Source organism: Phyllobates terribilis, unplaced genomic scaffold, assembly GCF_046119375.1.
Source record: "Phyllobates terribilis strain yellow unplaced genomic scaffold, ASM4611937v1 Scaffold_238__1_contigs__length_3037890, whole genome shotgun sequence".
NCBI lineage: Eukaryota > Metazoa > Chordata > Amphibia > Anura > Dendrobatidae > Phyllobates > Phyllobates terribilis.
In genome coordinates, this window is record NW_027362998.1 from 121603 (window position 1) to 146612 (window position 25010).

Sequence of the window (25010 nt, forward strand, 5' to 3'; positions counted from 1 at the left end):
TCACATTTGAAGTCACTTTGAGAGGTCTTTATGACAGAAAATACCCAAAAGTGACACCATTCTAAAAACTGCACCCCTCAAGGTGCTAAAAACCACATTCAAGAACTTTATTAACCCTTCAGGTGCTTCACAGGAATTTTTGGAATGTGGAAGAAAAAAATGAATATTTAACTTTTTTTCACAAAAATGTTACTTTAGACCCAATTTTTTCTATTTTCGCAGGGGTAACAGGAAAAAAAGGACCCCAAAATTTGTTGTGCAATTTCCCCTGGGCACGCAGATACCCCATATGTGGGGAAAAAACACTGTTTGGGTGCACGGCAGGGCTCGGAAGGGAAGGAGCGCCATTTGACTTTTTGATTGTAAAATTTGCTTGAATAATTAGCGGACGCCATATTGCGTTTGGAGAGCCCCTGATGTGCCTAAACAGTGGAAACCCCCCACAAGTGACCCCATTTTGGAAACTAGACCCCCCCAAGGCACCTATCTAGATGCATAGTGAGAACTTGGAACCCCTAGGTGCTTCACAAATTGATTCGTAAAAATGAAAAAGTATTTTTTTCCCACTTTTTCATTTTTACGAATCAATTTGTGAAGCACTTGAGGGTTCCAAGTGCTCACTATGCATCTAGATAGGTGCCTTGGGGGGTCTAGGTTCCAAAATGGGGTCACTTGTGGGGGAGCTCCACTGTTTAGGCACATCAGGGGCTCTCCAAATGCGACATGGTGTCCGCTAACAAATTGAATGGAAAATCGGCTCAAATTGTTAGCGGACACCATGTTGCATTTGGAGAGCCCCTCTGTGCCTAAACACTGGAGCTCCCCCACAAGTGACCCCATTTTGGAAACTAGACCCCCCAAAGCACCTATCTAGATGCATAGTGAGCACTTGGAACCCCCAGGTGCTTCACAAATTGATTCGTAAAAATTAAAAAGTGGAAAAAAAAAAACTTTTTCATTTTTGCGAATCAATTTGTGAAGCACCTGGGGGTTCCAAGTGCTCACTATGCATCTAGATTGGTGCCTTATCACGGGTGCTCAAGTGAAATGCTCGAGTCCCCGCCCGCATGTTTCACCCCAAAAAAAACACGCGAGGATCGCTCGTGCACGGCAGGCAATCCCCGCAAGGTTTTTTTGGCCGCGAAGCATATGAGGCGGAGACTCGAGCACCCGCGATACTCAGTGCATACCCGAGCACCCGATGCAAACTCACTTGCGTTCAACACTAGTTGCCATATCGTCATCTTTTTTTTTTTTTTTTTTTACTTTTTTAAAAAAAAACAACCCCAACCCTAACATTAGCACAACCCCAGCGTTTATTTTTTATGCCGTTCCTCGTGCGGTATAAGTGATGAGATTACTTTATTCTTCGGGTCGGTGCGATTACAGCGATACCAGAATCATATGGGGTTTTTATGATTGACAGCTGTCACACACTAAAAGACACATATTTTGTAAAATCTAGTTTTTGCATCGCCATATTTTGGCCGACAGAGTCATGTGACGGCTTGTTTTTGCGGGACAAGTTGACGTTTTTATTGGTGCCATTTTCAGGCATGTGACATTTTTTGATCGCTTTCTATTCCAGCTTTTGGGAGGCAGTATAAACAAAAACCAACAATTCAGGAATTGTGTTTTTTTTACATTTTTTTATTCTACTCCGCGTGTGGTAAAATTGATGAGGTAGCTTTATTCTTTGGGTCTGTACGTTTACAGCGGTACCACATTTATATCGTTTTTTATGTTTTGGCGCTTTTACACAATAAAAGCTATTTTATAGAAAAAAATATTTTTTTGCATCGCTTTATTCTGAGAGCTATAACTTTGATTTTTCGGATGATGGAGCTGTATGGCAGCTTGTTTTTTGCGGGACGAGATGACGTTTTCAGCGGTACCATTTTTATTTATATTCATCTTTTTAATCGCGTGTTATTCCATTTTTTGTTTGGCGGTATGATGATAAAGCATTGTTTTTTGCTTTTTTTTTTTTACCGTGTTCACTAAAGGGGTTAACTAGTGGAACAGTTTTATAGGCCAGGTCGTTATGGACGCGGCGATACCAAATATGTGTACTTTTATTGTTTGTTTGGCTTTTTTTCATAATAATATTTATTGATGGGTACATTATATTTTTATTTTTAGTGGATTATTTTTATTTTTTAAATATTTTTACAATTTATTTTTTTATTTTTGTTTTTCACTTTCTGGGAGTTTTTTTACTTTGTCCCACTATGGGACTTTCACTTTTTTTTATTCTGATCGCATGCATGGCACAGGAATGGAGCACCATCCCTGTGCCATGCAGGCAGTCAGCGTGGACAGGGAGAAGATAGTTTGGAGATGCACTGCGCATGTCCAAACAATCTTCCTGCTGTCTGGTGACCCGGATGTTGTCATGACGACATCGAGTCGTCATGGCAACACCCGGGAAGCCCCGGCAGACAGCGCTGGAGGCCGGAAGAGGAGGTGAGTATACCGATCACCTCCCCTTGCCACCGCAATGCTGCGATAGACTTCGATCGCAGCATTGCGGGGGTTAATGTGCTGGGAGCGGTGCGGGACCGCTCCCTGCACATAGCACCGGGTGTCAGCTGTGACAATCAGCTGACACCCGGCGGCGATCGCGCCCGCACAGCCTGTGAGCGCGCGCGATCGTGATGACGTACTAATACGGGTCAGGCTCTTAAAGCCCAGGGCACAGACGCGTATTAGTACGTCATGTGCTTTAAAGGGGTTAAACCAAAGTGTGTATCGACTTACTTTAGAGTGCACCTTCTCCCCTAACTCATCTAATCATCAGGCGTATCTGACGTTTCCTTTTGTCGGATATGCCATTCAGCTCCCACACTAGAAGCTCTCCTTTGGTAATCATCACAAGCTCTATTTGGAGCACCAGAAAAACCGCGTTCGAAAACCACTAAGCACACACTCATTATTTCTCCCCACCTACTGGTTAACATTATATTCTCTTTTTTAATAATTAATTTTCTAATATCACATAGAATTGTGGCAAATATTGTTGGATACTAACTATAAACCATTGGGATATATTGGGATATCATTCCCCCATTTTTTTCCTTTCATAAGAAACTAATTTTGCAGCTCAATTCTCATCAAACTCTTGGGTGGCATACAGCACTGTTAAACCACATTCATACTCCAATAAATCAATTGAGCACCAGTTCGCACCTCATTTAGGAATACATACATACAACAATTTTTTTTTTTTTTACTCAAATGGTATGAACATTTCTTTTTCAGTTGTTTTTATTAATATCCGATATTATGTTTTAATGCAATTAATATATTCAATATTTTTCTGTCTTTAATACTTCAACCGACCTCTTTTTCATGGACTTACATATGAAATTGACACATCATGTGTCCCTGTTTGGTGTTTTTTTTTCTCCAAAAAGACCGCATATAAAACAGCTCAAGTTATACATGTTACCTATTAGGTTATGTCCTGAGGAAAAAGTTGTGTATGACTTTGAAACGCGTTGACTTTTAACCTATACATTTCATTAAGAACACATTTGCGTCCTGGAATCTTCATCAGCAGTGCAGATCAAACACATTTTGCCTGGAACCACAATTGTTTCATGTGAGACTGTCCAATGCCCCTATTTGTATGCTAATTTGTGAAAGGTCTGCTGATTACGGATTGTATCAGTCCCCGGAGGTGAACTAGTCTGCATCATTTGAGAGGATGATTAAGCAGTCTAATTAAACAAATGAACAATGAGAGAACAGCCATGACTATCTCCCAACAATCATACAAGACAATGCCCTGAAATGGGTCTGAGGGTTATAAAAAGGGGCTTACTCCTGTCACCGGTGTGATTCTACAGGACTTCAGCCTGGGGACCATCTTTCCAGTTGGTGGATTACAAAACTGCTCCACTGCCCAATACTGACCTCATGAATTAGTTTAGATGACCCAGTTTGGAACAATTCGGTCTCCTAGCTTGGTCAGTTTCCTAAGCTTGCCGCTACCTCCTCTCTGTGGGTGTCTGCCAAAAGAGGGGTGCTGCTGGTTGTAGCAGTTGGCCCTGGTTGCCCCGAAGTCATGGAGGTTCAAATCCACGGCAAGCCAGTCAAAGGGAAAGACTGTCACTTCCACTATTACTATGTAATATATGTTGTTAAATGTTGGTGAATAAAGTCTTATCGGAGTGTGATACCCATACCCTGTGTTGTCTGAGTAGTGTTCTGCCCATGGGGAAGGAGTACGGGCGTTCAGTGGGATGAGTTCCGGCCTGTGTAGTCTTTCAAAAAGAAATCCAGGCCAGCGGATGAAAGCACCCAATGACTCTCGTGACTCTAATAAAGTATTGTAGAATAGCAAAGTAATAAATCTTTTGTTAGTGTTTCTCTGCACCATGTGTTTTATTCACATATAGCTTCATAGCAAGAATATTTATAGCACACATACAGTACAGACCAAAAGTTTGGACACACCTTGTCATTTAAAGATTTTTCTGTATTTTCATGACAATGAAAATTGTACATTCACACTGAAGGCATCAAAACTATGAATCAACACATGTGGAATTATATACTTAACAAAAAAGTGTGAAACCACTGAAAATATGTCTTATATTCTAGGTTCTTCAAAGTAGCCACCTTTTGCTTTGATGACTGCTTGGCACACTCTTGGCATTCTCTTGATGAGCTTCAAGAGGTAGTCACCAGAAATGGTCTTCCAACAATCTTGAAGGAGTTCCCAGAGATGCTTAGCACTTGTTGGCCCTTTTGCCTTCACTCTGCGGTCCAGCTCACTCCAAACCATCTCGATTGGGTTCAGGTCTGGTGACTGTGGAGGCCAGGTCATCTGGCGTAGCACCCCATCACTCTCCTTCTAGGTCAAATAGCCCTTACACAGCCTGGAGGTGTTTGGGGTCATTGTCCTGTTGAAAAATAAATTATGGTCCAACTGAACGCAAACCGGATGGAATAGTATGCCGCTGCAAGATGCTGTGGTAGCCATGCTGGTTCAGTATGCCTTCAATTTTGAATAAATCCCCAACAGTGTCACCAGCAAAGCACCCCCACACCATAACACCTCCTCCTCCATGCTTCACGGTGGGAACCAGGCATGTAGAGACCATCCGTTCATCTTTTCTGCATCGCACAAAGACACGGTGGTTGGAACCAAAGATCTCAAATTTGGACTCATCAGACCAAAGCACAGATTTCCACTGGTCTAATGTCCATTCCTTGTGTTCTTAAGCCCAAACAATTCTCTTTTGCTTGTTGCCTGTCCTTAGCAGTGGTTTCCTAGCAGCTATTTTACCATGAAGGACTGCTGCACAAAATTACCTCTTAAGAGTTGTTGAAGAGATGTGTCTGTTGCTAGAACTCTGTGTGGCATTGACCTGGTCTCTGGTCTCTGATCTGAGCTGCTGTTAACCTGCGATTTCTGAGGCTGGTGACTCAGATAAACTTATCCTCAGAAGCAGAGGTGACTCTTGGTCTTCCTTTCCTGGGGCGGTCCTGATGTGAGCCAGTTTCTTTGTAGCGCTTGATGGTTTTTGCAACTGCACTTGGGGACACTTTCAAAGTTTTCCCAATTTTTCAGACTGACTGACCTTCATTTCTTAAAGTAATAATGGCCATTCGTTTTTCTTTACTTAGCTGCTTTTTTCTTGCCATAATACAAATTCTAACAGTCTATTCAGTAGGACTATCAGCTGTGTATCCACCAGACTTCTGCACAACACAACTGATGGTCCCAAACCCATTTATAAGGCAAGAAATCCCACTTATTAAACCTGATAGGGCACACCTGTGAAGTGAAAACCATTTCCGGTGACTACCTCTTGAAGCTCATCAAAAGAATACCAAGATTGTGGAAAGCAGTCATCAAAGCAAAAGGTGGCTACTTTGAAGAACCTAGAATATAAGACATATTTTCAGTTGTTTCACACTTTTTTGTTAAGTATATAATTCCACATGTGTTAATTCATAGTTTTGATGCCTTCAGTGTGAATGTACAATTTTCATAGTCATGAAAATATAGAAAAATCTTTAAATGAGAAGGTGTGTCCAAACTTTTGGTCTGTACTGTATATACACACACAAAACTGCTGCATGGACAGTGCATTCAAACTAAGCTCTGCGACATATGCACATTTAGATACACACACAGCTCTGCTACATACGCACATATACATACACACATAGCTTTGCTACATATGCATATTTACATATACACACACATATACAACTCTGCTACATACAGTAGCATGTAAAAGTTTGGGCACACTGGTCAAAATTACTGTTAGTGAGGACAGTTAATCAATTTGAAGATGAAATAGCTAAAAAGAATCAAATTAAGGATGACGCATTTCCTTTGTATTTTAGGCAAAAAAAAAATATTGTCATTTTTTACACTTTAAAAATTACAAAAACAAAAATGCTCCGATGCTACATTTTGGGCACCCTGCATGGTCAGCACCTAGTTGCACCCCTTTTTCCAAGTATCACAGTGTCATTTTCAGAGTGCTAGGCAGCGGTTTAGAAGAATCCATGGCTGCTGTTTTTTTGCACAAGGTTAGAGGAGGCAGAGTTTTTATAAAGCTGAGAAATTTGCATCAGATGGCCTTTCTGAACAATGATGGTGAGCAAACCATAACGCTAAAAGGCTAATTAACCCATTAACCCCCGAGGGTGGTTTGCACGTTAATGACCAGGCCAATTTTTACAATTCTGACCACTGTCACTTTATGAGGTAATTACTCTGGGACGCTTCAACGGATCCCCCAGATTCTGAGATTGTTTTTTCGTGACATATTGTACTTCATGATTGTGGTAAAATTTCTTCAATATCACTTGCGTTTATTTGTGAAAAAAACGGAAATTTGGCGAAAATTTTGAAAATTTTGCAATTTTCAAAATTTTAATTTTTATGCCCTTAAATCAGAGAGATATGTCACACAAAAGAGTTAATAAATAACATTTCCCACATGTCTACTTTTTATCAGCACAATTTTGGAACCCCAATTTTTTTTTTTGTTAGGGAGCTATAAGGGTTAAAAGTTGACCAGCGATTTCTCATTTTTCCAACAAAATTTACAAAACCATTTTTTTAGGGACCACATCACATTTGAAGTCACTTTGAGAGGTCTTTATGACAGAAAATACCCAAAAGTGACACCATTCTAAAAACTGCACCCCTCAAGCTGCTCAAAACCACATTCAAGAACTTTATTAACCCTTCAGGTGCTTCACAGGAATTTTTGGAATGTGGAAGAAAAAAATGAACATTCAACTTTTTTCACAAAAATGTTACTTTAGACCCAATTTTTTTTATTTTCACAGGGGTAACAAGAAAAAATGGACCCCAAAATTTGTTGTGCAATTTCCCCTGGGCACGCAGATACCCAATATGTGGGGAAAAAACACTGTTTGGGCGCACGGCAGGGCTCAGAAGGGAAGGAGCGCCATTTGACTTTTTGATTGTAAAATTTGCTTGAATAATTAGCAGACGCCATGTTGCGTTTGGAGAGCCCCTGTGTGCCCAAACATTGGAGCTCCCCCACAAGTGACCCCATTTTGGAAACTAGACCCCCCAAGGCACCTATCTAGATGCATAGTGAGCACTTGGAATCCCCAGGTGCTTCACAAATTGATTCGTAAAAATGAAAAAGTGAAAAAAAAAACACTTTCATTTTTATGAATCAATTTGTGTCGCGTTTGGAGAGCCCGTGATGTGCCTAAACAGTGGAGCTCCCCCACAAGTGACCCCATTTTGGAAACTATACCCCTCAAGGATTTTATTAAGGTGTATAGTGAACATTTTGAACCCAGAGGTACGACACAGAATTTGATAACATTAGGTCATCATATTGAATAAGTTGTCATTAGTCTTGAGCGCAAGTGCTCGCTACTTGAGTTTGCATCGGGTACTCAGGTATGCACCATGTACAGCGTGTGCTCGAGTGTCATGCTAGAGTCCCTGCTCCGCATGTTTCACGGTTATTAGACACCCAAAAAAAAAACATGCGGGGATCGCTCGTGCATGGCAGGCAATCCCCGTAAAGTTTTTTTGGCCTCAGAGCATATGGGGCGGAGACTCGAGCATGTCACTCAAATACCCACGATACTCAATGCATACTAGAGCACCCGATGCAAACTCAAGTAGCGAGCACTTGCGCTCAACACTAGTCGCCATATCGTCATCTTTTTTTCTTACTTTTGAAAAAAATCCCAACCCCATCACAACCCTAACCCCAAACCCAGCCCTAACCCTAGCCCAACCCTAACCCGAGAGTTTATTTTTGACGCCGTTCCTCGTGCGGTATAAGTGATTAGACGACTTTATTCTTCGGGTCGGTGTGATTACAGCAATACCAGAATCTTATGGGGTTTTTATGACTGACAGCTGTCACACACTAAAAGACGCATTTTTTGTAAAATCTAGTTTTTGCATCGCCATATTTTGAGAGCTATAATTATTCCTGATATTGGCAGACAGTCATGTGACGGCTCGTTTTTTGCGGGATGAGTTGACATTGTTATTGGTGCCATTTTCAGGCACATGACATTTTTTGATCGCTTTCTATTCCGATTTTTGGGAGGCAGAATAAACAAAAACCAACAATTCAGGAATTGTTTTTTTTTTTTTTAAATTCTGTTCTGCGTGTGGTAAAATTGATAAGGCAGCTTTATTCTTCGGGTCAGTACGTTTACAGCGGTACCACATTTATATAGTTTTTCTATGTTTTGCACTTTTACATAATAAAAGCATTTTTAGAGAAAAAATTATTTTTTAGCATAGCTTTATTCTGAGAGCTATAACTTTTTTATTTTTCGGCTGATGGAGCTGTATGTCGGTTTGTTTTTTTGCGGGACGAGATGACGTTTTCAGCAGTACTATTTTTATTTATAGTTGTCTTTTTGATCGCGTGTTATTCCATTTTTTGTTTGGCGGTATGGTGATAAAGCATTGTTTTTTGCTTCGTTTTTTTAAAAAAATTTTTACCGTGTTCACTGAAGGGGTTAACTAGTGGGACTAGTAGGTCAGGTTGTTCCATACGCGGCGATACCAAATATGTGTACTTTTATTGTTTTTTTTATAATAATATTTATTGATGGGTACATTATATTTTTATTTTTGGTGGATTATTATTATTTTTTTTTTTTTTTTTTCACTTTCTGAAAGTTTATATACTTTATTACTTTGTCCCACTATGGGACTTTCACTTTTTTTCTCTGATCGCCTGCATGGCACAGGAATGCAGCACCATCCCTGTGCCATGCAGGCTGTCAGCGCTGGACAGGGAGAAGATTGTTTGGAGATGCACTGCGCATGTCCAAACAATCTTCCTGCTTGTCTGGTGACCCGGATGTTGTCATGACGACATCGGGTCATCATGGCAACACCCGGGAAGCCGCGTCAGACAGCGCTGGAGGCCGGAAGAGGAGGTGAGTATCTGCGATCACCTCCCCTTGCCCCCGCAATGCTGCGATCGACTTCGATCGCAGCATCGCGGGGGTTAATGTGCTGGGAGCGGTGCAGGATCGCTCCCTGCACATAGTATCGGGTGTCAGCTGTGACAATCAGCTGACACCCGGCGGCGATCGCGCCCGAACAGCCTGTGTGCGCGTGCGATCGCCATGACGTACTAATACGGGTCTGGCTCTTAAGTCCCAGGGCACAGACGCGTATTAGTACGTCATATGTTGTTAAGGGGTTAAGGTCTGAAACCTTGGTCAAAGTTATCTAAGCACACAAATCTCAAAGGATGCCTAAAAACTTTTGCACCGTCCCATTTTCCTTTTTGTAATTTTTAAAATGTAAAAAATGACAATATATTTTTTTCTTTTGTCTAAAATACAAAGGAAATGTGTCATATTTAACTTTAGGCATTTCAGAGATCATTTACTCTTCAACTCGCTTAACTGTTCTCAATGACAGTAATTTTGACCAGGGGTTCCCAAACTTTTACATGCCACTGTATGAACACATATATATACAGCTTTACTAAATATGCACATTTGCATACACATACACTGTATATACATGACCCCATTTTGTAGTTCCTTCAAGGTCATGTGATTGATTCCATGATCTGAAAGGTCTTTGAGCTATTCGGGTGGAAGGTTCTTCAGCTGCTCACACAGAACGTGCAGCCTCTGTGCAGGTCCCGGTGGCTTCCTTTCCTGCTCAGCACCAATCAGTTAGAAAAGTGTGGAGCTGCAGGAGAGAGAGCAGTTCTTTCAGTGATCAGAAAGGACACTGTCATATTATTCTCCTCTGTCACAGGAATCTGACTCCAGTCTACAAGACGCACTCACTTATTAGCAAGATTATTTTCTTGCTAAAAGTGTGTGTCTTATAGTCCAAAAATACAGTCAGTTTTAAATATACAACTGTCTGCTATCTGTTTTTGTACAGTTTGTCAATAACATATATAGTTTCTCTCCCATCGGAGTTGTTTTGGATGGTCAACAAAATAGGATTTTCCAGAAAATCACTTTTCACACTCTAGGTATGATAATGACTAATCTCTATGTGGGATTTTTTGATGTTTAAATGGGTTCTCCACTACTTTCACAACCCCTTCTCATTCCTAATGTTTGATCCTGCTAAAATAAAAACAAATTACACAAACTTCCCAATCCAGCGCTGTCAGCATTTGCATTTCCGAGGCTCAAGTGAGGTTGTTGAGAGCCTTGCACCCAATCAGTGCTGGTGTAACTGTCCCCACCTTCGAACAAATTGAACATTAAGAGGAAGTCGGAGAGCAGCTGCAGCCCTGGCTTCCTGTTGGTGTTCAACAAATCCGAAAGCGGCGACAGTGAAGCTGATTGAAGGCAGGGCTTGTGTGATTTAACGACCTCACATGAGCCCCGGGAATGCGAATCTCAACACTACTAGAATGGTGCTGACATGGAAAGTTATTATGAGTGTTTTTATTTTAACGAGGTCAAACATGAGGAATGACGAGAGACTGTCCTAGTAATGGACAACTCCTTTAAGATACAATTTTCAGTTAAAACAATTCCAACATTCTGAACATGAAAGGGGCTTCACCCCTGTGTGACTTCTCTGATGTTTATTATGAGTTGATTTCTGTGTAAAACATTTCACACCTTAAGAACATGAAAAAGGCTTCTCCCCTGTGTGAATTCTTTGGTGATTAAAAAGAGATGATTTCTTCAAAAAACATTTTCCACATTCTGAACAGGAAAAAGGCCTCACCCCTGTGTCAGTTCTATGGTGCTTAACCAAATCTGATTTGTGACTAAAACATTTCCCACATTCTGAACAGAAAAAAGGCTTCTCTCCTGTGTGGGTTCTCTGGTGAATTACAAAATTTGATTTCTGGCTAAAACATTTCCCACATTCTAAACATGAATAAGGCTTCTCCCCTGTGTGAGTTCGCTGATGCTTAACAAAATCTGATTTACCGTTAAAACATTTCCCACATTCTGAACAGGAAAAAGGCTGCTGCCCTGTGTGAGTTCGCTGGTGCCTAAGAAAATATGATTTATCGTTAAAACGTTTCCCACATTCTGAACAGGAAAAAGGCTTCTCCCCTGTGTGAGTTCTCAGGTGCTTAGCAAAATCTGATTTGCGGTTAAAACATTTTCCACATTCTGAACAGGAAAAAGGCTTCTCCCCTGTGTGAGTTCGCTGGTGCTTAACCAAATCTGATTTCTGGTTAAAACATTTTCCACATTCTGAACACGAAAAAGGCTTCTCCCCTGTGTGAGTTCGCTGGTGCTTAACAAGACCTGATTGATCGTAAAAACATTTCTCACATTCTGAACATGGAAAAGGCTTCTGCCCTGTGTGAGTTCGCTGGTGCTTAACAAGACCTGATTGATCGTAAAAACATTTCTCACATTCTGAACATGGAAAAGGCTTCTCCCCTGTGTGAGTTCGCTGGTGCTTAACAAGACCTGATTGATCGTAAAAACATTTCTCACATTCTGAACATGGAAAAGGCTTCTGCCCTGTGTGAGTTCGCTGGTGCTTAACAAAATATGATTTATCGTAAAAACATTTCCCACATTCTGAACATGAAAAAGGCTTCTGCCCTGTGTGAGTTCGCTGGTGCTTAACAAAATATGATTTATCGTTAAAACATTTCCCACATTCTGAACAGAAAAAAGGCTTCTCCCCTGTGTGAGTTCTCAGGTGCTTAGCAAAATCTGATTTGCGGTTAAAACATTTCCCACATTCTGAACATGAAAAAGGCTTCTGCCCTGTGTGAGTTCTCTGGTGCTTAACCAAATCTGATTTCTGGTTAAAACATTTTCCACATTCTGAACACGAAAAAGGCTTCTCCCCTGTGTGAGTTCGCTGGTGCTTAACAAGACCTGATTGATCGTAAAAACATTTCTCACATTCTGAACATGGAAAAGGCTTCTGCCCTGTGTGAGTTCGCTGGTGCTTAACAAGACCTGATTGATCGTAAAAACATTTCTCACATTCTGAACATGGAAAAGGCTTCTGCCCTGTGTGAGTTCGCTGGTGCTTAACAAGACCTGATTGATCGTAAAAACATTTCTCACATTCTGAACATGGAAAAGGCTTCTGCCCTGTGTGAGTTCGCTGGTGCTTAACAAAATATGATTTATCGTAAAAACATTTCCCACATTCTGAACATGAAAAAGGCTTCTGCCCTGTGTGAGTTCGCTGGTGCTTAACAAAATATGATTTATCGTTAAAACATTTCCCACATTCTGAACAGAAAAAAGGCTTCTCCCCTGTGTGAGTTCTCAGGTGCTTAGCAAAATCTGATTTGCGGTTAAAACATTTTCCACATTCTGAACAGGAAAAAGGCTTCTCCCCTGTGTGAGTTCTCTGGTGCTTAACCAAATCTGATTTCTGGTTAAAACATTTTCCACATTCTGAACACGAAAAAGGCTTCTCCCCTGTGTGAGTTCGCTGGTGCTTAACAAGACCTGATTGATCGTAAAAACATTTCTCACATTCTGAACATGGAAAAGGCTTCTGCCCTGTGTGAGTTCGCTGGTGCTTAACAAGACCTGATTGATCGTAAAAACATTTCTCACATTCTGAACATGGAAAAGGCTTCTGCCCTGTGTGAGTTCGCTGGTGCTTAACAAGACCTGATTGATCGTAAAAACATTTCTCACATTCTGAACATGGAAAAGGCTTCTGCCCTGTGTGAGTTCGCTGGTGCTTAACAAAATATGATTTATCGTAAAAACATTTCCCACATTCTGAACATGAAAAAGGCTTCTGCCCTGTGTGAGTTCGCTGGTGCTTAACAAAATATGATTTATCGTTAAAACATTTCCCACATTCTGAACAGAAAAAAGGCTTCTCCCCTGTGTGAGTTCTCAGGTGCTTAGCAAAATCTGATTTGCGGTTAAAACATTTTCCACATTCTGAACAGGAAAAAGGCTTCTCCCCTGTGTGAGTTCTCTGGTGCTTAACCAAATCTGATTTCTGGTTAAAACATTTTCCACATTCTGAACACGAAAAAGGCTTCTCCCCTGTGTGAGTTCGCTGATGCTTAACAAGACCTGATTGATCGTAAAAACATTTCTCACATTCTGAACATGGAAAAGGCTTCTGCCCTGTGTGAGTTCGCTGGTGCTTAACAAGACCTGATTGATCGTAAAAACATTTCTCACATTCTGAACATGGAAAAGGCTTCTCCCCTGTGTGAGTTCGCTGGTGCTTAACAAGACCTGATTGATCGTAAAAACATTTCTCACATTCTGAACATGGAAAAGGCTTCTGCCCTGTGTGAGTTCGCTGGTGCTTAACAAAATATGATTTATCGTAAAAACATTTCCCACATTCTGAACATGAAAAAGGCTTCTGCCCTGTGTGAGTTCGCTGGTGCTTAACAAAATATGATTTATCGTTAAAACATTTCCCACATTCTGAACAGAAAAAAGGCTTCTCCCCTGTGTGAGTTCTCAGGTGCTTAGCAAAATCTGATTTGTGGTTAAAACATTTCCCACATTCTGAACATGAAAAAGGCTTCTGCCCTGTGTGAGTTCGCTGGTGCTTAACAAAATATGCTTTATCGTTAAAACGTTTCCCACATTCTGAACATGAATAAGGCTTCTCACCTGTGTGAATACTCTCATGCCTAAAAAGATTTGATTTCTGGCTAAAACATTTCCCACATTCTGAACAGGAAAAAGGCTGCTGCCCTGTGTGAGTTATTTGGTGCTTAACAAAATTTGATTTGTGGCTAAAACACTTCCCACATTCTGAACATGAATAAGGCTTCTCACCTGTGTGAATACTCTCATGCCTAATTAGATCTGATATCTGTTTAAAACATTTCCCACATTTGCAGCAAGAAAATCCTTTTTTTGCTTTATGAATTTTTTGATGTTTAAGAAAACACTTTTCCAGGGGAAAATTATTCCCATGTTCTGAATGTGAAAATGGCTTCTTTGCTTTACGAGCAATTTGATTTTTAATGCCTTTTTTGTGACTTTGATTTTCCTTAGTAGTTGGTAATGAATCAGAAGATAGGACCCGTTTCAAAGGACCAGATGACAGATCTTTGCTGTGAGGGGATGATGGTATATCTGGAGTAATGGCATTCACTTCAATTGTATCCTGTGGGATCTCAAAAACATCTGATTGAAAAATTGAAGATACCAGCTGTCCCTCTGATCTCCTGGTACAGTCATCTGCCAAGAATAAAACGAATTATTATTTTTGAACAAAATATATCCTTGAATTTTATATTTTTTGAACATTTCTACTTAAACTCGCTGTAAAAATAGCAAGTTATGTAAAAATATGGAATTATTCACCAAGACAATGACAGTTCACTGTCTAATAAGAAACTGTGAAGACCCGGGCATAATACTACTCAGAGAACGCAGGGTGAGAGTAAACAGTGTGGCAATACTTTATTGAACCACCAAACGGACAATAAACACATAGAACTACTACTACTAGAACTACTAGAACTACAACTACTACTACTAGAACTACTACTACGTCTGGCAGTCAAAAACTGTGACTATAGACAATAACACATTTACTGAAATGATCAAACTCAACAGTCTTCATTAGTGATGGGCAAGCACTAAAATGCTCGGTTGCTCGGGTTGAGCACATTGGAATACTCGGATGCTCGACCCGAGCGATGAGTCCAATGTAAGTCTATGGGAAACTCGAGCATTTTTCAGGCGGCTCCCCCGACTGTCAAAAGAGGGCCTAAGAATTGCTCAAATCGATGGGAAAAGTGCTCAAATGACATGGGAACAGCATGGGGAAGACCCCTGGAAGCATTTCTGACTCCCAGGTTACTTCTGTCAACAACGTTGTCAGAGGTATTAAGCCACTTTTACAGACTCACAATAAAACATACAAAAACAAAATGGATTTTCCTGGGAAATATGTTAAGGAACATCCTTTCCAGGGTAATGACTTGTATATAAAGCAAGATAAATAACCAAAAACAAAAATACTTCAAATATTTGGGCATCGCTACCTGCAATCTCCACTTGCCCCGCTTCAAGTGGACCGGGCGAGAGGCCCGAATCTATAAATGGAAAAGTGAACCGCTCTTCGGAGTGTCCAAATGTGGGATCAGTTGTCTCCGGGCACTCGGCATGGTGGGAGGAAGGAGGATCAGTGTGAGGAATATGCGGTCCAGACTCACGGCTACTGAGTCTTGACCATGTGGAAGACAGCGTGGTGGTGGTGGCTAAGTGACTGGAAGCATTATCCGCTATCCAACCAACAACCTTTTGACACTGCTCTGGGTTCAATAGTGGTGTGCTGCGGTCCCCTAGGAATTGGGACAGGAAGGTCTGGTAACAAGATGTGGGTGTTTGTTGTGGCACAATTTCAGCTTGCCCACGGCCTTGGCCTCTGCATGCACCATCACCCTTACGTCCAGTTCCCCGTCCCTTGCCACGCGCCTTGTCCATTTTAAATGGAGGACAATATCTTCCACGCTCACTACATATGGCTGAATTTGGAGCGAAGTTATATGTAATCCGTGTGACAGAGAAAACACAGTTTTAAATACCTGGCCTGTAGGTAACTATTTTGAACAGCAAACCGGTGTCAAAAACTTTGCTGACACACTGAAAAAAAAATTTGAATGGAGGCCAAAAATGGCAGTATTTTCAGCGCAATTATATGTGATACGTGTCACAGACAAACCACAGTTTTAAATAGCTGGATTTTTAGCACTGTAATATGGAAAGGATTTGGCTGTATTCTGCAGTGCCAACAAGCAAACGGCGCAGAAAAATGGATTAAGATCCCCCCCAAAAAATTATTCCTGGCCCCTGAGACCTGGGTCTATTTCTAGAAATATCTAATAGCAGCAGAAGTCAGAACTGGAATGGAGCCTCTTGTGCTATAAGCACTGCAGTCTGCTATATACACTGCCTGCCTGATATCTCTGCAGATGGATTAGTCCTCAGAAGGACTGTTTGTTAAGATGGATATGTGTAATGTACTTTTTTTCTCCCTACACTACACTACACTGATATAGACCTGATGACGCCGTACAGCCAGCTAATCAGTGTAATGCCACAACCAACATGGCTGCGGCATTACAGTGAGTGGCAGGCAATGCCTGCATGTTGTTTCGCGCTCTAAAGAGCACCAAACATGCAGGGAGGGGACCCAAGCATCCGCCCGAGCATCTCGCAAGTACTCGGCGAGCTCTGAGCATCTCGAGTACTGAGATGCTCGGGCGAGTACTGAGTACTTGCGAATATGCTCGCTCATCACTAGTCTTCATCGGTAAAAAATAAGTAATTAGTGGTGAAACCTCTCTGGAAAGAGTAGAGGGCTCGGTGGAACTTGGTAATCTAAACTATCATAAGGGACAATATTCTATCAGATGAGTTTCAAGAAGAAATATTAGACATTTAAAGAGAACTTTTTATAATAGTGCAGAGCTGAGGAGTCTTAAATTTAGCTTAGAGATATATCATGGCACAGGTGTAATGTTTTTTGCATAGTTAATCGTGATCCTGTTTGAAGTTAGTTGGATTTAAAAGAAATTGAAAACTCAGGATAAAGGGAAACTCTGCTGTTATTATACAGAAATTCACACTTGGCCCTCACGGAAAGACTGGACCTGGTCTTGTAGGGGCCATATGAGGACATTCAGCAGCACAGAAGGGAGAGAAGGTAGATTCATCCTATAAGATATCAGGATTCTAGAAAGCCAACAGCATCATTACCCTTCACTTTCTCTGAAAAGCCCATCATAATTTTTCTTCAAGTGATTTTCTAACTTTTGTCAGCACATTCTACATACGCTGTCATTTGGCTTTGTAAATTACAGATCTGGGCGGGTAACGGTCAGTGTCTTCTGATCCCAGAGTGCAGGTGGATCTTCCAGGTTGTAAGTTCTATAGAAAAGGGCTTTCAATACCAAAAGTCATTTGAAAATTTTTAGGTGGAAGAGAATGTTGTGGTCCAGAGGTAAAATGGTGAACAGACGATTGTGATACAGCCGGACTACACCACCGATAAAGCAGCCACAGCCGGTGACTGAGAATAATCGGTGACTTCTCTACATTTAGTGGTCACTACTCACCTGGGTGGTCATATGTAGGAATCTCGTCTTTACACCGCTCCTCACCCCTCACATATGTCTCTGTAGTATTAATAAGGGTCAGATCTTCACCCTGAAACAAATATTGTAAAAGTCACAGACAGATGGAGAAGTCCCATCTATGATCAGCTCTAATCCTGCCATCTCCACCGTTCTCATTACACAAGTATAAAACATATAATACTGGTGGATAAAACAAGACTGAGCACAAGACCTTCACAGCCGTCTACACATCATAGTGGAGATCTCATGACACCACCTCTTCATCTACCTGAAGATCCTGAGGAACATTGGGATCTTCTTGTTTACAGTCCTGTGGAAGAAGAGGACGGGGACATCTCTCTGGTGTTGTCCTCTTACTGGATAGATCTGGAGGAAACACATACAGGGACTGAATTCATTCTTTACATACAGATAATTATAGGCCATGTGTATTTAGTCCTGTCTATTACCTGGTGATGTGAGGGGCTGGGGAACCTCCATCATGACGTCCTTGTACAGATCTTTGTGTCCTTCTAAATACTCCCACTCCTCCATGGAGAAATAGACAGCGACATCCTGACACCTCATAGGAACCTGACACATACAATGATACAGTCATCCCCCTGATCCTTTCATAGCGTTACTGTATAATGTCCCAGTATTCCCAGCAGTGTCACCTCTCCAGTCAGCAGCTCAATCATCTTGTAGGCGAGTTCTAGGATCTTCTGGTCATTGATGTCCTCATGTATCAGGGGGTGAGGTGGCGGCCCCGTGATTGGGCTCAGGGGTCTTCCCCATCCCTCAGACACAGGGTCCTGACAGCGCTCACTAGAGGTCTTCTTCACGACTGTGTAATCCTGGTTATGGAGAGACACATTAATAAATCTCCCTCCAGACATTTCCAGAGTCCTCACCTCTCCAGTTCTGTCCATCTGTTATTCCCATAGATAAGAATGATGTAATGTGACGTCATCAGAATCTCTCACCTCTCCAGTAAGCTGGAAGAGGATCTCTAGGGTGAGGTGGAATATCCTCTCCGCCATCTTGTCTCTGTCCATATCCATAGTTGATGGGTAAATCAGGAAAATTCTTTTATCCAGAAGATCTTCACTGAGAGGATCCGATATTGTAGAGACCTGAATGAGAAGAAGATGAGAAGATGTAACATCATAAAAATCCTGTGTAATAATACAATTACTGGAGACAATGAGGAGATTTATTATTTTACAGTATTTAGTTTCCTTCTTTACATCTAGTAATAAAACCTATATATTTTAGGCCACAGACAACAAGCAGTTTCTTCCTTGGAGTCTGTAGCTGAACACGTTTCTCATAGACTCGTCTTCCATTACACTGGTATCCACTATAATCGGCATTAGTAATACTGCAGGATATATTCATTACACATGACTTGAGAAATAACTACTTCATGATGAGGACGACATCTTTAACCCCTTTACAGCCTGTGACGTATTAGTATGCACCAGGCTGTCACCCCCTGTTCAGCTGACCTGTGCCTGCAACAGCCGCGGGTGGAATCGCGATCCACCCGCGGCTGTTAACATGTTAAATGCCGCTGTCAATCTCTGACAGCGGCATTTAACATCACCGCGCCGGAAGCGCATCACTTACCCCGCCCATCGGTGACCCCGTCACGTGATCGCGGGTCACCGATGCGTGGGCATGACAACCCTGGGTCTGCAGCAGACCCCAGTGGTTGTCATATGCTGATCGCTATGAGCGCCACTTAGTGGTCGGCGCTCATAGCACAGGACCATTTCTGTTACATAGAGGTGATCTGTTCATCACCTCTGTGTAGCAGAGGCGATCAGACAAGTGCTGCTTCTAGTCTCCTATGGAGACTATAGAAGGAAGCAAAAAGTGAAAAAGAAAAAAAAATAGAGTTTAAATCACCCCCCTTTCGCCCCATTCAAAATAAAATAATAATAATAAAAAAAAACACATACACATATTTGGTATCACCACGTTCACAATCGCCCGATCTATCAATATAAAAAAAGAATTAATCCGATCGGTAAACGGCATAACGAGAAAAAATTTCAAAACGCCAGAATTAAGTTTTTTGGTTGCCGCAACATTGCAATAAAATGCAATAACGGACGATCAAAACATCGGATCTACCCCAAAATGGTATCAATAAAAACTTCAGCTCGGCACGCAAAAATAAGCCCTCACCCGGCCCCAGATCCCAAAAAATGGATATGCTACAGGTCTTAGAATATGGCGCCATTTTTTTTTTTTTTTTTTTAGCAAACTTTGGAATTTTTTTCACGACTTAAATAAAAAAGAACCTATATATGTTTGATGTCAACGAACTCGTAATGACCTGGAGAATAAGAATGGCCGGTCCGTTTTAGCATTCAGTGAACGTGGTAAAAAAAAACAACAAAAAAAAAAAATCTGTGGTATTGCACTTTTCACAATTTGCAATTTCACTGCACAATTTTTTTCCCGTTTTCCCGTACACGATATGGTAAAACCAGTAATGTCGTTCAAAAGTACAACTCGTCCCACAAAAAATAAGCCCTCACACAGCCATATTGACCAAAAAGTAAAAACGCTATGGCTCTGGGAACAAGGGGAGCAAAAAAGGAAAATGCAAAAATGGAAAATCCCAGGGTTGCGAAGGGGTTAACTTTGGTTCTAGAAACATATTTGGCCAGAGTCCGTCACTGACTACATCACCACCGGTCGTCTATATGAATGTTTCCCGTCTTCCCCAGACTGTAATCTTCTATCAAGTTAGATCTCATGTCTGATTCACACAAAGAAGTTTGAGGCTTTTATAAAAGCTTTTTTGTTTGCACAAACACCACAGGCAGAAATTATTTGACCCCAAAGTATCCATTTACATTGTTTTATAGGGTTTATTTATGGCCTTAGAAAAAAAACACCAGAAAAAAAGAAGAAATTAAGATGTTTCAAAAGAAAACTGGCACTAAAATAATTGCAAAAAGAAAAAAAAGCATAAGACACATTTTCTTATTTTTAAAACAATTTTAAACATTTGTTTTAAGAGAAATTGGGCACAGAACATAGATGACACGGCAGGGATGGCACAGGTGCGGCTGCAACAAGAAAAACCCTGCCAGTTTAACCACTTGTTGCCGTCAAAAGCAAACATGGCATCTCAGAAGGCTTGATAGAGTTCGGCTGAATGCCCCATTTCCCCGAAATACTTGATATTATGGGGCTGCCTAGTTATTCTGATACTTAAATGCCTAATAATGGTGTCTGGGCCTGCAATGTACGAAAGTCTATTAGGCCAGGCCAGAGGAAACATCCAACAAATTACCTTTTAACATCCCCATACACATTATGGGGATGTTAAAAGACCATTACCTCTTACTATAGACTCTCTCTTCTCTTGGCATCACAGACTTGGTCCTATCCTGGATCTCTTCATACCTAACAGACAGGACATTCAACGTCTCCCACTCACACACCACCTCCTCATCTCACCCTCTATCTGTCGGTGTCCCCCAAGGTTCAATTCTAGGACCCCTGCTCTTCTCCATCTACACCTTTGGCCTGGGACAGCTCATAGAGTCTCACAGCTTTCAGTATCACCTCTATGCTGATGACACACAGATCTACCTCTCTGGACCCGATACCTCCTCCTTACTAACCAGAATCCGACAATGTCTGTCCGCTATTTCATCCTTCTTCTCCGCCAGATTTCTAAAGCTTAACATGGAAAAACTGAATTCATCATCTTTCCCCCACCTCACTCAACGCCCCATCTGACCTATCCATCAAAGTTAATGACTGCCCATACATCTGTGACCTAGTCTCCCGGTACTTACCTGTGCGAAACCTCTGATCCTCACAAGATCTCCTTCTCTACTCCCCTCTTATCTCCTCCTCCCACAATCATATACATGATTTCTCCCGTGCATCCCACCTACTATGGAACTCTCTACCCCAACATATCAGACTCTCGCCTACCGTGGAAACCTTCAAAAGGAACCTGACGACCCACCTCTTCCGACAAGCATACAATCTGCAGTAACCAACGCTCCACCATACCGCTGCACGACCAGCTCTACCCCCACCCCTCCCTTGTAGATTGTGAGCCCTCGCAGGCAGGGTTCGCTCTCCTCCTGTACCAGTCGCTGATTCGCTTTGTTCAAGATTATTTTAAGTGTATTTGCTATGTATACCCCTTTTCACATGCAAAGCGCCATGGAATAAATGGTGCTATAATAATAGATAATAATTAGATTAAAGTTGCATGAAAGCACTGATTTCGGGGGTTTGGTGGACTTGATAATGTATTTGGGGGCCTCCCGACAGATGATGTCAGGGCAGAGAAGAATCTGGCATCCTGAATTTCAGAGGCTAATCTGTTTGTTATTCCTGTAGATAATCCTCTGCTAGAAGAGTCTGGAGGTGGCACTCTCATATAGACCGCAGGAAAGCTGGAATAATTGTGTGTATGGGGGAGTCGGAAGAGATAACCGTCTGCCAAATGACCGTTCAGCCAACACTTATCATGTGTATGGGGCTGTTAGTATTACACTGACAGGCAGTGATAATACACGGCACTACAGTAGTACAGTGCATCATCTGAGCAATCAGAGGCTTGTATGTTGTATGATCGAACTAATAAAAATTGTTTCAAAAAGTTTAAAGAAAGGTTTAACGTGAAAAATAATATCATTGTTTTTGCAACAAGAAATATCCGTCACTATGAGGAAAACAGACTCACTGCACAATGTCAGTTAAGTCACGTCCTTAACCACTTTATTACCCTATACACAGTGGCATAGGTAGAAATCACAGGTTCCACAGCAATAGCTGTAATTGGGCCCATCAATCTGAAAAGGAAAAAAAAAAGTATGTATGTATGTATGTATGTGTATATATATATATATATATATATATATATATATATATATATATATATATATATATATATATATTATATATATATACACACACACATACACACAACCACACTCATTTAAAGATTTTTCTGTATTTTCATGACCATAAAAATTGGACATTCACACTGAAGGCATCAAAACTATGAATTAACACATGTGGAATTATATACTTAACAAAAAAGTGTGAAACAACTGAAAATATGTCTTATATTCTAGGTTCTTCAAAGTAGCCACCTTTTGCTTTGATGACTGCTTTGCTCACTCTTGGCATTCTCTTGATGAGCTTCAAGAGGTAGTCACCGGAAATGGTTTTCACTTCACAGGTGTGCCCTGTCAGGTTTAATAAGTGGGATTTCTTGCCTTATAAATGAGGTTGGGACCATCAGTTGTGTTGTGCAGAAGTCTGGTGGATACACAGCTGATAGTCCTACTGAATAGACTGTTAGAATTTGTATTATAGCAACAAAAAAGCAGCTAAGTAAAGAAAAACAAGTGGCCATCATTACTTTAAGAAATTAAGGTCAGTCAGTGCAAAAAATTGGGCAAACTTTGAAAGTGTCCCCAAGTGCAGTTGCAAAAACCATCAAGCGCTACAAAGAAACTGGCTCACATGAGGACCGCCCCAGGAAAGGAAGACCAAGAGTCACCTCTGCTTCTGAGGATAAGTTTATCCGAGTCACCAGCCTCAGAAATCGCAGGTTAACAGCAGCTCAGATTAGAGACCAGGTCAATGCCACACAGAGTTCTAGCAGCAGACACATCTCTTCAACAACTGTTAAGAGGAGACTTTGTGCAGCAGGCCTTCATGGTAAAATAGCTGCTGGGAAACCACTGCTAAGGACAGGCAACAAGCAGAAGAGACTTGTTTGGGCTAAAGAACACAAGGAATGGACAGTAGACCAGTGGAAATCTGTGCTTTGGTCTGATGAGTCCAAATTTGAGATCTTTGGTTCCAACCACTGTGTCTTTGTGCGATGCAGAAAAGGTGAACGGATGGACTCTACATGCCTGGTTCCCACTGTGAAGCATGGAGGAGGTGTGATGGTGCTTTGCTGGTGACACTGTTGGGGATTTATTCAAAATTGAAGGCATACTGAACCAGCATGGCTACCACAGCATCTTGCAGCAGCATGCTATTCCATCCGGTTTGCGTTTAGTTGGACCATCATTTATTTTTCAACAGGACAATGACCCCAAACACACCTCCAGGCTGTGTAAGGGCTATTTGACCAAGAAGGAGAGTGATGGGGTGCTATGCCAGATGACCTGGCCTCCACAGTCACCAGACCTGAACCCAATCGAGATGGTTTGGGGTGAGCTGGACCGCAGAGTGAAGGCAAAAGGGCGAACAAGAGCTAAGCATCTCTGGGAACTCCTTCAAGATTGTTGGAAGACCATTTCCGGTGACTACCTCTTGAAGCTCATCAAGAGAATGCCAAAAGCAGTCATCAAAGCAAAAGGGGCTACTTTGAAGAACATAGAATATAAGATATATTTTCAGTTGTTTCAGACTTTTTTGTTAAGTATATACTTCCACTTACTGGTGGCTGTCCCTCGAAAGCCCTAGTTAACCCTGATATATAGATATAAAAATACACTGATACATTAAATAGGACCAGATATGCCTCATGGTATATACACGTGCTTCTCACTAAATTAGAATATCATCAAAAAGTTAATTTAATTCAGTTTTTCAATACAAAAAGTGAAACTCATACAGTGGGTACGGAAAGTATTTAGACCCCTTTAAATTTTTCACTCTTCGTTTCATTGCAGCCATTTGGTAAATTCTAAAAAGTTCATTTTTTTTCTCATTAAAGTACACTCTGCACCCCATCTTGACTGAAAAAAAAACAGAAATGTAGAAATTTTTACAAATTTATTAAAAAAGAAAAACTGAAATATTACATGGTCATAACTATTCAGACCCTTTGCTCAGACACTCCTATTTAAGCCACATGCTGTCCATTTCCTTGTGATCCTCCTTCAGATGGTTCTACTCCTTCACTGGAGTCAAGCTGTGTTTAATTAAACTGATAGGACTTGATTTGGAAAGGCGCACACCTGTCTATATAAGACCCCACAGCTAACAGTGCATGTTAGACCAAATGAGAATCATGAGCTCAAAAGGAACTGTCCAAGGAGCTCAGAGACAGAATTGTGACAAGGCACAGATCTGGCCAAGGTTACAAAAGAATTTCTGCATTACTCAAGGTTCCTAAGAGCACAGTGGCCTCTGTAATCCTTAAATGGAAGAAGTTTGGGACCACCAGAAGTCTTCCTAGACCTGGCCGTCCAGCCAAACTGAGCAATCGTGGGAGAAGAGCCTTGGTGAGAGAGGTAAAGAAGAACCCCAAGATCACTGTGGCTGAGCTCCAGAGATGCAGTAGGGAGATGGGAGAAAGTTCCACAAAGTTAACTATCACTGCAGCCCTCCACCAGTAAGGGCTTTATGGCAGAGTGGCCCAACGGAAGCCTCTCCTCAGTGCAAGACACATGAAAGCCCTTATAGAGTTTGCTCAAAAACATATGAAGGACTCCCAGACTATGAGAAATAAGATTCTCTGGT

General features: G+C 41.4%; 1 protein-coding gene across 1 annotated transcript in view; it reads right to left on the minus strand.

Annotated features, from left to right (window-relative positions):
• Window positions 1-7980: 7980 nt before the first annotated feature.
• Window positions 7981-25010, minus strand: part of LOC141217346 (uncharacterized) — a 71430-nt gene continuing 54400 nt past the window's right edge. The window contains exons 10-15 of the mRNA XM_073665773.1: window positions 18518-18667; window positions 18209-18388; window positions 18002-18125; window positions 17821-17918; window positions 17532-17622; window positions 7981-14643 (exon numbers count right to left, since the gene is read on the minus strand). Of these exons, the coding sequence (XP_073521874.1) occupies window positions 11102-14643; window positions 17532-17622; window positions 17821-17918; window positions 18002-18125; window positions 18209-18388; window positions 18518-18667 (4185 nt within the window). The 3' untranslated portion in view covers window positions 7981-11101. The remainder of the gene's footprint in view (window positions 14644-17531; window positions 17623-17820; window positions 17919-18001; window positions 18126-18208; window positions 18389-18517; window positions 18668-25010) is intronic.